The sequence below is a fragment of the Mustela nigripes genome, chromosome 18, assembly GCF_022355385.1.
Source record: "Mustela nigripes isolate SB6536 chromosome 18, MUSNIG.SB6536, whole genome shotgun sequence".
Taxonomy (NCBI): domain Eukaryota; kingdom Metazoa; phylum Chordata; class Mammalia; order Carnivora; family Mustelidae; genus Mustela; species Mustela nigripes.
The window spans coordinates 34,520,946-34,536,507 of NC_081574.1; the positions used below are offsets into that span (position 1 = coordinate 34,520,946).

Consider the following 15,562-nt stretch of genomic DNA (forward strand, 5'->3'; position numbering starts at 1 on the left):
TGTTGTTTGTGTGAAAAAGTTGTAGAAACTTATCAATATTGGCAGATCCTTTCTTGTAAGCTATAGAGTTTAGACTATTTTTATGGTTAAAAAAATCCCTTATTTTGCATAGGTTGGAAATAAACAAACTGTGTTTATTAACAGATAGAACGTATTCAGATTTGTTCATTGTGGGTTCATTACCCTCAAGTGATAGAAGGAAAAAGCACAGGGAGTGTGAGCAAGCATGAACTGCACACCTGATAATGGATAAAAAGTTTCTGGAGAACGTTTGGACAAGTCAAAAATAGAGATTTGTAATGTTTTTATTTATTACTCTCTCCAGATAGATGTTACATACTGGTGGAAAATGGTTCAAAATAAGAATGATTCCATTTTAATCAAACCTTATCAGATAAATTAATTTTTTTGTTTGTTTAGGAAAATCATGATAAAATGCCTGCCTGATAAAAGATCTGATATGTTCTGATATATTAAATAAGATCTGATATATTAATGCTCTTATCTTAGAGCAAAACCATACATTCTTTTTAAAATTTTCTTTTCATTAGTTATTTGTTGATTGTATTAGAATAATGTTAAAATAGACATTTGGATTTAGCTGGGTCTTGAAGAAAATAATCAGTCATATCAACTGTTTGTCTTAATATGGTTAAACTTGCAAATATCTATTTTGTCTATATAATGTCTGTTCATATAATGTCTGTTGGTGAACATTGGTTAATCTCTCATTATTAATTTAGCCCCGAGTTTAGAAATTGTTTATTGGTAATGTCTTTAGCCTAAGGGATGAAAGGGTCAGGAAATCTGTTAGATTGTTTTTATCCCTTTATCTGTGCATTTTGATGGTTTTAAACACTACCTTTATAAACTGTTTGAAAACATTTTTGCATTAAAATGAATAAAAAGAGCATTAAAGAGAATTCATTTAAAAATTATGCTAATTTGGAGCAAATAAAGACTTCAATATGTTTTGCTTAACATTCATTTCATACTTGAACCTGTTTTTCTTACTCCTATTTATTCCACTGAAATGTATCCTGTAGATTTCTTAATTTGAAAGGCAGGTGCATGTCTAAATGCCTCCATTTTTAGTGCAGAGGAAATATTTGGGATTCTTACCTTCATTATAACAGATTTTAGAAATTTTTTTCGTAAATGACTTTGGTGAAATGATTTCCCTTTCTTGCTTTTCAGTATGACATGATGGGAAGAAATCAGACTGCAGTGAGAGAGGAGATGATCCGTTTAGCAAACTACTTGGATAGTGTGAGTTGTGTTTTCTATTAACTGGGATTATTCTAGCCTGTCTTTTTATAGTCTCAGAACGGAATCTAAAAATTGTTTCATTTTGAGTTCTGATTATCCTAGGGGCTCATTCTTTCAGGGGTCTGTTTTCTAGTTTGTTTTGTAACATTTTTTATGTTTGAAGGGAATGTATAATTGTAGAAAGACTTTGAGACACGTAAGAGATTTCATAATAGCATCTATTTTATCCTCAGTGTAGAAAGGATAAGGAACTTTGGCATTTATGAAAAGACCTTTGAATTTTTACTCAATCTTACTTTGATGAATGCTGCCTCCTACTCTGAAACCATGATAGGACTCTGTGTGTGTGTGTGTGTGTGTGTGTGTGTGTGTGAGAGAGAGAGAGAGAGAGAGAGAGAGAGAGAGAGACCGCGAGCGTGAGCATGCCCAAGAGGGAGGGAGGAAGAGAGAGAGAAGTTTGGTTGGAGGGTTTGTAGTTCAGTTATCCAGTGGGAGATATTGAAGAATTAGATGCATGTTCTTATAATATAATTTCCTCTATAAGGTATTTCCTTGATGTGAATATTTAGCATAATAATAATAATGATGAAGACAGTAGTGTTCTATTGAGCATTTATAATATGCTAGAAAATGAGCCAAGTGCCTTACATTTATTTTCATTTATTCCTCCCAGTATCTCTATGAAATAAAAATGCATTCCATAGTGCACTATCTGAAACCTTTGGGGTATGTATAATTAGGATTTTAGGTAAAAGTTTAGAAAGATAATTTGGTTTGCTATGTATTGCATAACACCTCTAACAGGATCTCTGGTGGCTCTTTGTAATCAAACTCGCTGATATTCCTGTAGTGAAATGTATGAATATTTATATTAAGTGAGATACATATGGACCATACATAGATATGCATTAGTTTAGAGCAATAAATTTTCAGTTTGTCAGATTTTGGAATGGAAGGTAAAAACCATTTTGAACTTCTGTTACTTTCATTTTGCGGATGAGGACACTGAGACCCTTAAAAGGTTAGAGTCTCATTATATTGCATGAAGTATATTTTTTGGAGGGGAGGAGTCCTGCTTTTATTGTAAGCAGTTATGTTCATTATAAGTTAAAAGATACTCTTAAGATTCTTTAATATATTTTATATACTTTTATTTCTGTTTTTTTCCTAGATGTATATTATGTTGAATATTCGAATTGTACTAGTTGGATTAGAGATTTGGACAAATGGAAACCTGATCAACATAATTGGAGGTGCTGGTGATGTGTTGGGGAACTTTGTACAGTGGCGGGAAAAGTTTCTCATAACACGTCGGAGACATGACAGTGCACAGCTCGTTCTGTAAGAGATTTAAAAAAAAAGCGCTGTTAATGTAACGGTCGATAACTTCTGCTTTTTTTTTTTTTTTTTTAGAATCATGTTTTCTTAAGGTTTTTGAGCATTCGTCTGAATAAGGAGGGCTTTGTGTGATATTCCCCGTGACAAGTCACAGTATAATAATGAGTCTTCTCTTCTGTGTTGGATCCCCTGTCACCTTTTTTTTTTTTTTTTTTAAGATTTTATTTATTTATTTGACAGACAGAGATCACAAGTAGGCAGAGAAGCAGGCAGAGAGAGAGGAAGGGAAGCAGGGCCCCTGTTGAGCAGGGAGCCCGATGTGGGACTCGATCCCAGGACCCTGAGATCATGACCTGAGCCGAAGGCAGCGGCTTAACCCACTGAGCCACCCAGGCGCCCCCCCTGTCACCTTTATTCCATGTCCTTCCTCTTTCCTGGATTTCACTCCCTCAGCCTTGTTATGGAATGTTTTCTACCTTCGTCTTGTGAAAGAATATATGGAAAGAAAAAATTTTGACCTCTTGCAAGTCAGAAATTGTGCTTTATAGTCTCAGAATAGAATTTAAAAATTACACCTGTATAACCTTCTGCTTATCCTAGGGCCTAAATAACTCAGTTTTTCAGGGCTTTGTTTTGTAACTTTTTTGGTTATTTGGCTTTGTGTTAAATTTGAGGCGTGAAGTCTTTTTCCTTCAGAATTTTGAAGGTATGGCTCTGTTCTTTTGACTTCCAGTATTTTTGCTGAGAAGCCTTAACCATTTCTGATTCCTGGTCCTTTGTGGGTTTGTTTGTTTTCTTCCTTCTCTGGGAACTTGTAGGATCTTCTCTTGGTTCCCAGGTTTCTGAATTGTCCTGATGATAATGCTTCAGTGTAGGTCTTTTATCATTTATTGTGTTGTGTTCTTAGTGGGAACCTCAGTCTTGAAACTGATGTCCTGTAGTTTTAGGAATTTTTTTCTAATTATTTTGTAGATGATTTGATTTTCTTTATTTTTGTTTGTCATTCCTTCTGGGAATGACTTTTATTTGGTTGGCCTTTGAGTTTCTTGTGTTTGTCCTCTAATTTTATTATCTTCCATCTCCTTTCTTTTTGTGTTTTTTGTTCTGCCTTCTGGGATATTACCTTAAATTTCTCTTTTAAGCTTTCTGTTGAGTTTTTTATTTAATCAAGTTCTCATTTTATGGATATAATAATTCTTTTACTCTCTTTGGGCTCTTACTGATAGATGTTTAAAAATTTTTTTTCTTTTACATACCATTTTATGGTACCATAATAAAGCCTAAACTTACATAAATCACTTATACCAATACAGTCCAAAACTTACAGCAAAATCCTCATTTAAAACTATTTAAAATATTTCATGCTTAAAAGTTTTCTGGTTTGAGGGATGAAGTTTTGAAGGCCTTAGCCTGCTGCAGCCTCCTTTGTCTGCCAAAGCTGTTAAGTTATTGTTACTCTTTATCCAACCCCCTTCCCCATCTCCTGCCCCCTGAGAAAGTCTTCTGAATTGATAGGCAAGCTTTTTGCAGAAAAGTGTTCTAATTTATATATTTTTGCCTCCCTCAGTGTTGATGGTACCTAAAACTCACAATTTTTTTCTGAGGAAAAATTTCCTTTGTGTTTGAGTTATTAATGTAGAGCATGAAATCATCCACATTACCTGGCTTGATGAAATGTAACACGGAGACCGCTGGGGGCAGGGAAGATTTCGGAGGAGGGCCCAGGTCTTTGGGCTGCTGAGGCATGCATGACCAGGAGGCCTGCGTGACCACTCTGCCGTAGGAATGCCATGTGGGGAGTTCCCCCAAGCTTTCTTAGCCCAAACAGCCGCCCTGTGATCCTAGAGATGTATGCATTGTCCCCGAGGCTCTGTTTAGCAGAACTCTTAGAACAAGCAGATTAGCATATCGTATCTTTCCCATAAACCAATCCTCCTAGTTCCAGCAAGACCCCTTGTCACGCATCACGTGCTTGAGAAAGTGTGATAAAGATCTATGATTCTTCTGCAGGACCAATAAAGGTGAGAGCAAAGAAGAGCAAAGGGTCTTTGTCGTTGAGTGTTGACCCCCTTGCTTTCTAAACTCTTTGACAGCAGAGTTTGTAGTAATCTTTCATCCGCTAGTATAGGGAGTGCTGCCCGTTTCCCACACTCTTGATTTTATTCTGTTTTCTTTCATTATGTGAGTTAGTTAAAGCAAGGCAGTGAAAATGCCAAAGTGGATTTTTATAGCCCTATAATCACAAAGGCTTGGTCCTGACCTTTTTACTAATTTTTAGTAAAATTGCTCCTATAAGTATCCTCCTGCCTTCTAGTTTACAGGGGGCCAGAAGGGACAGGCACCGAGCACATTTCTCATGCCTTGCTCAAACAAACCTACCAAGCTGTCTTGTCTTTTCTGTCTGGTATCCATCTGTCATGTGGAGGCATTTCCCAAATGTCTGTCTAATGATCCCTGCCTGTGTTTTTCGTTAAGAATGGGGTGCTAAAGGGGCACCTGGCTGGCTCAGGGGGTTAAAGCCTCTGCCTTCGGCTCAGGTCATGATCCCAGGGTCCTGGGATCAAGCTCCGCATCGGGCTCTCTGCTCAGCAGGGAGTCTGCTTCCCTTCCTCTCTCTCTTTGCCTGCCTCTCTGCCTACTTATGGTCTCTGTCTGTCAAATAAATTAATAAAATCTTTTTTTAAAAAAAAAAGAATGGGTGCTAAAGAGCCTTTTGGAAGCATTGAGTACATGTGTAGGGCCTGGAGACTATGGTATTAAGTAGAGGGTGATCTGGCGTGTTTCCTTAGCAGTTCCCTTATGGCAGTATCTCTGGTCCTCTTCTCTTTGTTGGTCAGATACCTCAGAGAAAGATTTACTCATTCATTTAAAAAATATTTATTAGGTGTATACCCTAGGTACTAGGGATAGCAATGAATAAAGAAGACAAACATTGTGTATTTTTAAAATGTTTTAAACTTTTAAGCAGGTTTATTGAGGTTTAACAGATGAAGATTAAGCTGCACATATTTAAAGTGTACATTTAGGTGCGTTTTGACATATAGCCATGAAATTATCACCATGATCAAGATAACAAACTTGTCCATTCCCTCCAGGCCCCATTGTAATCCAATCGTCTCTTCCCTCCAAAAAAAAAACCACCAAAAAAATTCCTTCCCCAAGCAACCATTAATCTTTTTTCTGTTAATGTGGGTTAATTTCCATTTTCTAGAATTTTCTGTAAGGGAACTCATACTGTTGAACTGTGTTTGTCCAGATGAAAATTCTTGCCATCACGGAGTCCATATTGTGATAGAGGAGATTAGCCATAAATGTATATAATATATTAAATACTAATAAGTGATGAGGAAAAATAGAGCGGGGGGGGTAGAAGTAAAAGTATAGGAAGAGTGTAACTATATTATGGTGGTGAGCATTTCATAATTTATGTAATTATCCAATTATTGTATTATACACCTGAAATTAATATATCAGTGATTTCAATTAAAAAAATGGGAAAATGAAGAGATATTGGTCTGTGATGAATTGGAAATTAAAGAAAAAATTACTGGCCCTTCCCTCTAGATAGTTTGAAAAGCACTGCCTGAGATGATGCATAAGGCTGAATTCTCCATCTCCTTGCCTTTGGTTTAGCCAGTGAAGGTCAAGGGTGGGCATCTGCCTTTCCCATCTGAAGGAGCTGCCTGCCTTGGCATGCTAGTGGAGACTGCTACAAAACGAAACAGCTTGAATTTGGGCATGTTGTGTGGCCTCTGTCATCTATGTTTGTGATAATGGAACTAGATACACAACACAGTGTCTTGGGTTCTAATTTTCTATCATCATGTGAAGGAATAAGTACCTCATTTTCCTGTAGCTGCATGTCTCCCAGGGAGGTTAAGGTTACAACCAGTGCTCATATTCTGACTCAGAGTCCAGGAAATGTTTGAAGAATCTTAGTAGCCACAGTTTTTTGTACTGTAGGCTCAGCTCCTCATGACATGAAGACAAATTTCTTTACTTGCATTTCTCCCTGATTAGAATGTGCTTACCTGGCTATAGGGGAGAAAGGGCCAGGATGGTATAGTTATTGAGGATAGTAAGTGTGGAATCAGATAGCATTATGTCAGACCACAGCTTGGTGACCTAACAGCTGAAGATAAAACTTCCCAGAGTCTCAGTTTCTTAATCTGTTCAGTGGGCCCAATAATTTTTATCTAGTAGGATTTCAGGTTGAAATGAGATTATTTTGTAAAGCGCTTGTGAAGGCTTATAGAATATTTTAAATACAGTGTGTTGTTATTATTATCCTTTTCTACTCAATAAATAGTGGAGCACTTGCCAAGAAAAAAAGTATTGGAGGAGTAGGGTTGGTGTGGAGAGGGAAGGCTAAAAGAGAAGACTTGTGAGTAAAGACTTGAAAGGGGCTGAGGGAATGAGCTAGGAGAATTTACTGGGCAAAGGAGTTCGAGGTAGAGAAATAGGTCTTGAGATACAAGTGTGTAGGTGATGATTACCTGCGACCCATATGGAGGCCATTGTGGTTCTTACGTTCCCTGTGCTCCCTGCTCTGCAGCCTCCTGGGTGCGTTCTGTTCATTGAGTGATAACTGTCTCTCTTCATTAGAGGTTTTGAATAAAGAAATATAATGCATTTTAGGATGATTTTTTGTCTAGAGGGTAGGAAAAAAGCTTGGCGTCTAAAACATATCTTCATTTGAGAAATCAATATTAATTTATTAATATTAATTAATGATATTAATTAATAGCTGATATTAATCTCGTTCTCTGAGAACAAAAAAGAAGTAAGACTTAATTGTGTTCTGATTTAAAATGTCAATTATCTTTGCCATTCTTCTCCCAGTTTCTGTAGGTTCTACCAGCCCCGTGAAGTAAGATCAGTATGTTCCTTTCACCCCCGCAAGTACATTTTCTAACTTTGACTTTTTATTTTCATTTAGGAAGAAAGGTTTTGGTGGGACTGCAGGAATGGCATTTGTGGGAACAGTATGTTCAAGGAGCCATGCAGGCGGGATTAATGTGGTACGTTTTTGTTCTTGAAATTTAACTTTGGATGTTTGCGTTAGGACAGTGTCAAGCATTTGACCGCATATTTCCATCTCTAGTCCTTAAAACAATATTTTGGGTAGAAGTGATAGATGTGTTTTTTCTTTAGAGATTGGATTAGTTTTCTAATATGATGTGTTCATTAACTCCTCACTTTTTATGGACAAGGAATTTGAAACCCTCTTTAAGAAAATTAAATTAGAACCATGAATCTGTTTTCCCCAAATAACTTATTAGTGCTAACATAATTGGTCTGTTGCTTAAAGGCTCTATGTCCATGCCGTATCAGTTTCCTAGTGAAATGTGTGAAGACTGATGTTGGATGCTTGATTTATCGTAAAGACGGTCACCATTGTAGTGATTAATTTCCTTTTGTGGAAAAAATAATAAGCATATCCTTTTTGTTCAGAAACCTAATTAATACTTTCCTGTGTTTGGGCAGTTTGGGCAAATTACAGTGGAGACGTTTGCATCCATTGTTGCTCATGAGTTGGGTCATAACCTTGGAATGAATCATGATGATGGCAGAGATTGTTTTTGTGGTGCAAAGAGCTGCATCATGAATTCAGGAGCATCGTGAGTAACTGAATTATTTCTTCTTAACATGATATAGATGGGTGTTTCTTAAACTCTGTGATGTTCTCATGTCTATGTTGAAAAATTATTCCTGGCTCTTCTGAAATTAATCACGTGACACACCAATGAGGAGTCTGTTTTTTAATTAAGTAAATGATTCCAGAGACCTTTAAGACAGAAACATTTGTGTAGGCACAGGTGTGTAGCTACACTGTTGTGTAGAATGACCCACCAGAACTATAAGAACATGGAAAAATTTACATCTGAATTAGGAATTAGGAAAGAGTTTTGTTAGATGTAGTGTAGGTTAGATTAGATTGAAAGACTATAGGAGGCATTTATTCATAAATCACTTTTTGAGAAAAGTGCTTCATTGTCACTGTAAAGGGAAGAAATCTTGACATAGTCTTACTAACATCTCTACTTTTATAAATAAAGGTGAGAGGCAAGACAAAGGGGAGGAGAAAGAAGAGTTAACATTTAGTGAATGTTATTTTGTAATAGGCACTGTTCTAAGCACTTGAATTAATCTTTAGTGCTCAGCCAACCTAATGAGATGTGGGTATCTCCAGTTAAGGATAAAGAAAGTGAGGTTACACATCAAAGGAAGTGGTGAAGCCGGGATTTGAAGTCAAGAAGTCTGGGTCCAGAGCCTGTGATCTTAGAACCCCTTCTTTGCCAGGGTTCAAAAGGAATTACAAGCAGGGTCTACAGGTGAACACCACCCTTGAGTTGTTGGGCTTCTTTTTGGTGCAGATTTATCATAAGGGAACACGGTTCCTTCCTAATTTAGTAGGTGGTAGTGTTAAGTGGAGAGCTAGACATACACAATGCATATGTGAGTAGAAGCTGAGCTAGAGAAAAAATTAGATGAGGAAGATGTTCATCTTTTCCACAGATGAAGATTTCATGTGGGGAATATCTGCAACCCCAAGTATTCATTTCCTTTCCTACCTCCCTCAAGTTTCTGGGGCACGGAAAGAATAATAAAAACTGCTGTTAGCCAGTTCTTTATCTTCAGATCTGAAAGTACAGTTCTAATTAAATCGTGGTGTAAAGGAAAGCTCTCAAGCAGAATTTGCTACAGGATTTACCTGTTTTTGAGCAAATACTAGGCTGAAAAATTGTTGTGGAAGAATTAGAACATGTTCATGAAAATAACTATACTTAATGAAAAAGTAATTATATTTACAAGAAAAGTCATATGTTTGTAAGATTTCCTGCAGGGCAGGGAAGTACATTTAGTATTTGCTTTGGCTGGGAGTGTAGTGGAGAGAGACAGGAATTCAGGGAACAAGAAATGCATAATCAACCTTGATAAGACAGGAGACTGAGATAAAAGTGGTGGCATGCAGAGTTAGGAAAGAAACAGTGCTACAGTGGAATCTGAAGTGCTGTAAGAAGCAATGAAGAATGGACCCATACTTTATTCATTCACTTATTATTTGTTTATTTATTAATTTTAAAAATCTTATTTAAAAAAAATTTTGTTGGGGCGCCTGGGTGGCTCAGTGGGTTAAGCCGCTGCCTTTGGCTCAGGTCATGATCTCAGGGTCCTGGGATCGAGTCCCGCATCGGGCTCTCTGCTCAGCAGGGAGCCTGCTTCCTTCTCTCTCTCTCTGCCTGCCTCTCAATGTACTTGTAATTTCTCTCTGTCAAATAAATAAATAAAATCTTTAAAAAATAAATAAATAAAAAAAAATAAAAATTTTGTATTTGAGAGAGATCCAGCGCATATGTGCGAGCAAGTTGGGTGCAGGGGCAGAGGGAGATGGTGGGAGAATCTTCAGTAGACTCTGGGCTGAGCACAGAACCTGACTCAGGGCTCTCGATCTCAAGACTCTGAGATCATGACCTGAGCTGAAACCAAGAGTCAGATACTTAACCAACTACGCCATGTAGGTGCCCCTTATCGAGTATTTATTGAATGCTGACTCAGTGCTAGACTTTGTTTTAAGCACTTGCAGTATTTCAGTGAATTAGATAAAGATGTGCCCTTAATGCAGTTTACATTTTAAAGTATTGGAAGTACATTTTAAAGCATTTAAAGTATTGGGAGGGCCAGAAGGTGGTGGTGGTGATGGTAGAGGTCAGGTTGCAGTTTTAAAATTAGTACAGTCAGGGTAAGCTCCTTTGAGATGATAATAGACGAAATATTTGAAGGAGATGAGTAGGAAGCTGTGTGGCTATCTGCGGGAAGAGCCAGGTATGAAGGAAGAAGTATGGTTAGGGTAGACTTTTTTCCAAGATGGAAGAAATTACAGCAGGTATGCTAAGAGGAATAATTTTGTAGGGGGTAAAATTGGTGATCTAGAACAAAAAGGGAAACATTGCTGTAGGTGACCTTGAGTGGGTGAGAGGACATGAGATCTGGGGCACAAGTGGAGGGGTTTGTTCAAATGGAGCTCAGGCTATCTGTAGTAATAAGAATAAATGGAGGTAGCTGCTGGTAGATGGATAGATGTAGTGGTGGGGAGTCTGTGGTTCCGTTTTGCCAGTGAAGTAGGAAGTGTGTTCGTCAGCCGAAAGGTTGGTGGGGGGAAAGGTTGGTGGGGATTTCAGGAGATAAGAGAGGGTATGAAATAGTTGGGTGGAAGAATGGGAGGGTAAATGGAGTAGAGTGTGTTTCCTGGGCCATTCTAAAGAGCCACATGAGATTCACAGTCATGAATTTTAAGTCTCTAATTAATAATTGGAGATTAGTTTGTGGTTGTGTGTTTTTGTGCAGCCGCATTCAATAGCATAGGTAGCATACGAGAGCTGATGTTAACCGGGTTTTATTTAGGCCAAATACAATGAAGGAAGAGGGGTGCAAAGAAGTCAGATCTGTTTGCAAAGGAGTAATTATCGTGATGGACCATGACATTGAAGCTGGATAAGGCCTAGGAAAGGGAGGATAGCAAGGGGATAAAGGAGGTGAAAAGGGAAAACACTGAGTGTCCCAGTGGGATTCAAGTTATATTGGAGTATAAAGATGTACCTGGGGAGAGTAAGAAGGGTAAAGTTGAGATTATAAACTATAGTAATGTTAAAATGTCCATTAAAAGCATGGCAATGAGTGGTTGAATGGCAGAGGATTAGATCATTGGAGGAGAGGAGTTCAGGCTTTGGAGAGAGCAAGGGCTTAGTAGGGTTATTTACCTGTATATTGAAATCAGCAAAAATTAAGACAAGAGTAGTGTTAGAGTGACAGTGTTGGTGAGAAGGACATGAGAAGGAGCATCTCAGGTTGTTACGTGAGTAATTAAATAGTGCGTAGTTTAATTTTATGAGATTCAGAGCTGGAAGGTTTTAGAAAGGATCGAGGAAGAATGGCCTAGAAGCAGCAATCTGGAGGAAGAACACTGACTCTATCTCTAGTTGTATGAGGGTTATATCATTATTATTGATATGTGTATTGTATGAGGGAAAAAGCTGCTGCTCCTTGAGAAGGTTCTAGTGGAAGTTGTGAAATCCGGGAGTAAAAGAATTTCAAGTAGAGCTTGACAGTGGAAGTTACTTTCAGAGAAGAGGTTGAGGATATCAAGAGTTTTTGCTGATGCTGGACTGTGAATTCTAGGTGCCTAGTAAGGGAACAGGAGGGAGATAAGGGCCTACATGGAGAGCTACAGCTTCTTACGGTGATAAATGTAACCAGGGTTATAGGACAGAAGGAAATTTGTCCCAGGAGACTCAAGGCAGGGAGGGAGTCTTGCTGCAGCTGCGTGTGTTAGGAAATGGAATGGGAGGGGTGTGTGTGTGTGAAGTGTTTGGGATTCCCTCTTGAACAGTGGGGCCAGGAGGTCTAAATTTATCTCAGTCCTAGCATGGGAACTCATTTTGGCCTTGGTTGGATAATTCTTTTTAATGCCTGTTCCAAGTCAGTCTGGATAAACTTTCCCAGATTACAGGGGAAAGGACAGAGATTAAAAGAAAGATGGAATAGATGTTGAGAACACAGTGGAAAGTATGGTTTTTGGACCATTGGATTTAGTGGAGGGGAAATGAGAACAAATGAAACATGAAAGAAAATATATAGTATTAAAAAAAATAAAACAACTTAATTGGGGAGGTATAAAATCATAGAAAACTGGAGAAATAGATGTCTTACTGAATTTTAAATTGTCAAAATAATGACCTCAAGGTAGAATTGAAAACAGGATGCCATTTCTAATTCACAAGGGCTTTTTTTTTTTTTTTTTTCCTAAAGTAGGCTCCACACCTAACTTGGGGCTTGAACTCATTACTCTTAGATTAAGTGTCACATGGGAGGGAGACAAACCATAAGTGACTCTTAATCTCACAAAACAAACTGAGGGTTGCCGGGGGGAGGGGGTTTGGGAGAAGGGGGTGGGATTATGGACATTGGGGAGGGTATGTGATTTGGTGAGTGCTGTGAAGTGTGTAAACCTGTTGATTCACAGACCTGTACCCCTGGGGATAAAAATATATGTTTATCAAAAATAAAAAATTAAAAAAAAAAAAAAGATTAAGTGTCACATGCTCTACTGAGTGAGCCAGGCAGCCTCCCCAGGACAAAAAATTTTTTAGAGAAATTATGCAACATAGAATTACAAAGCACAAAAGAACATTTGTTAAGGTGTTACAAAATGCAAAGTATAAGATATAATAATTTAAGGCCAAATTAAACAGTTTGACAAATATATGCTTCTCAGTCTAGGTCTCACACCACTGTAAATAAATGTTTCATCTAGGAAACATACCTGAGACAAAGAGACTCCAAATAAGGCAAAAATGATCACTTTCCATTTGTAAGATGTATGATCATTAATGAACATTTATCATTATTATCGATATTATGTTATTAAAATATGTAATGTGAAAAGCATGTCAAGGGAAGATGAGCACTTATCTAAGAGGAAATTTTAAAACATCTTAATCATTACCAGATTATATTAACAAAGCACATAAGATTATAGAGATTTAAATAAATATCAGTGTGGTTCATTTATTTATTTTTTTAAAAGATTTTATTTATTTATTTGACCGAGAGAGAGAGAGATCACAAGTAGGCAGAGCAGCAGGCAGAGAGAGAGAGAGAGAAAAGCAGGCTCCTTGCTGAGCAGAGAGCCTGATGTGGGGCTCGATTCCATGACCCTGATATTGTGACCTGAGCCGAAGGCAGACGGTTAACTAACTGAGCCACCCAGGTACCCCTAGAATGGTTGATTTAATAGATAATAATGTAACTCTGTGTACAAACAGAACATATATCTTCATTTCAGGTATTCTGGAATCTCCATAAAATTGACCCTATATTTTGCCAAAAGACTTAAATAATTTAGAAAAGAAGCAGAAACAGAACAGGTCTCATTCTTTGGCCACAATGTGGAAAACTAGATATTAATAACAAAAACCCTAAATGAGTTGGTAGTTTAAAAACATTTTCCTAAGAAAACCTTCTATCAGAGACCTAAAGGCCAAAGTAATTATGAAATATTTTGAATAAAATGGTATCATGACTATTACATTTAAAACATACTGCATATTAAAACTTCAACATGAATACAAGATGATCTCGAATATAAGGTGTTCTACCATTTTCCCCATGAGAATAGGCAAGAAGTTTTGGGGACTGGCTTAAGTATGTCACCCAGTGGGGATGTAGAAGATGTAAAGATAGATAACTGTTCCGGGATTGTGGAAAGAAATAGCTATGGCTGTGAGAGAGACTGACCATTTAGAAGTTGAAGTAGAGGGAAACGGCCATCATCAGGTGACATGTTAAGAGTGGGACCCAGAGGAATAATCAGTTATTCTCCTACCAACTTATCTTGGCCAGTGTCTCTTATTGGCCGTGTTTCTTGCTCGTCTGCATGAAAGGTGCAGTCCGTATAGGTCAGCCTTCTATGCAAAGAACATGGTGGAGAATGATGGGTATAAGATTGGAGGGGAAACCATAAAATATTGGGCGTACATGATACTATCAGTACTATTAGTTTATTTTGGCTTGGGTTTTCTAGCTAGTGCAATGAATAAGAAAAAGATTTAGGAGTAAATATTTGAAAAGAGGGGGAAATGATGTTACTATGATTGTCTACTTTTGAAAAGCAAGGGAATCAACTAGCGTTAGAAATACAGTTATAAAATAAGTAGATTTTCAATAGACCAGTTTTAACTATTTTGAAAAAATGTGAGAAAAAAACTATATTTGCCAAAAATTCTGAGTACCTTGGGATCAACTTAATAGGAAATATGCAGCACTTGTTTAAAGAACACAGAGAAGTTTATTGAAAGTCAGAATATGTAATTTGAATAAAGGCAGTGTTCTTTTATGGAGAGACTGAATATTAGAAATATATCTGTCTTTACCAAATTAACTTACAAATTTAGTATAAGTCTAATCATGTTCCAGATATGTATATATTTTATTCATTGACAAAAATAAGTTTAAAGTCAATTTGGAAGAGTAATTTTGCAATAGTAGTGAAGAAAATACTGAAAGAGAAGACCCTTAAAGAAGGCTCTCGGTATGAACTATTATGTTTGGGAACTGTATAATATTAACTTAAATGCATAAGAAACATATTCACAGTCTTATGGTAGAAACCTCAGAAATAATAAAAGTGACGTTTTTTTTAAAGGTAGGGTTTTTTCATTAAATGAGGCTGAGATAATTTGTTAAGAATTTGAAAAGAAATTACCATATGTCATACTTTAAAATAAATTCCAAAAATATAATGAAATAGAAGAAAATATGCTTAATAGATATAATCTTGGATGGAGAAAGGTTTTTCGAAGCATGGGTCTTTCCACTGCCCCCACAACCCCAAAACTGTAAAGTGCAAAGCAGTCTATAGATTTGAAGAGTTGTGTATATAAAAAACAGTTCAAACAGTGAATACTAGCAGTTCAAATAGCGAAGAATACTATTTGAAACATTTGAGACAGAGTTTTTTGTTTTTGCCTTTTTTTTGAATAATAATATCATAAATTTATAGATGAGCAAAGAATATGATCAGGTAACTCATAATACAAGAAATAAATATAAAAGATTAGTAAATTTATAAAACTTCTCTTCATATCACTAAACAAAGAAATGTAAATCAAAGCAATAAAACAGCATGTTTTTAACCTATGAAACCAGGATATGTAGGTCACCAGGCCACTCTCATATACTTCTGGTATAATGAGAATTAGTACAGGTTTTCTGTGGAACAGATTGGTTGTTTGTGTTTAAAACCTTACAGCATATGTTTTTAAGCCAGCAATTTTATTTTTAGAAATTTGTTTTAGGGGAATAATCAGAGAGTGAGCAATATGCATTGTTCAACAATAAAAATGGGCACAACTTACACATGTCCAAAAAAATAGATAGTTTATACTGACCACAA

At 36.9% G+C, this 15,562-nt stretch overlaps 1 protein-coding gene across 1 annotated transcript in view; it reads left to right on the forward strand.

Annotated features, from left to right (window-relative positions):
- The window catches only part of ADAM9 (ADAM metallopeptidase domain 9), a 148,159-nt gene that overhangs the window by 35,764 nt on the left and 96,833 nt on the right, over positions 1–15,562 (forward strand). Inside the window, exons 8-11 of the mRNA XM_059384151.1 lie at positions 1,198–1,269; positions 2,441–2,610; positions 7,547–7,628; positions 8,095–8,228. Coding sequence (XP_059240134.1) covers positions 1,198–1,269; positions 2,441–2,610; positions 7,547–7,628; positions 8,095–8,228 — 458 coding nt within the window. The remainder of the gene's footprint in view (positions 1–1,197; positions 1,270–2,440; positions 2,611–7,546; positions 7,629–8,094; positions 8,229–15,562) is intronic.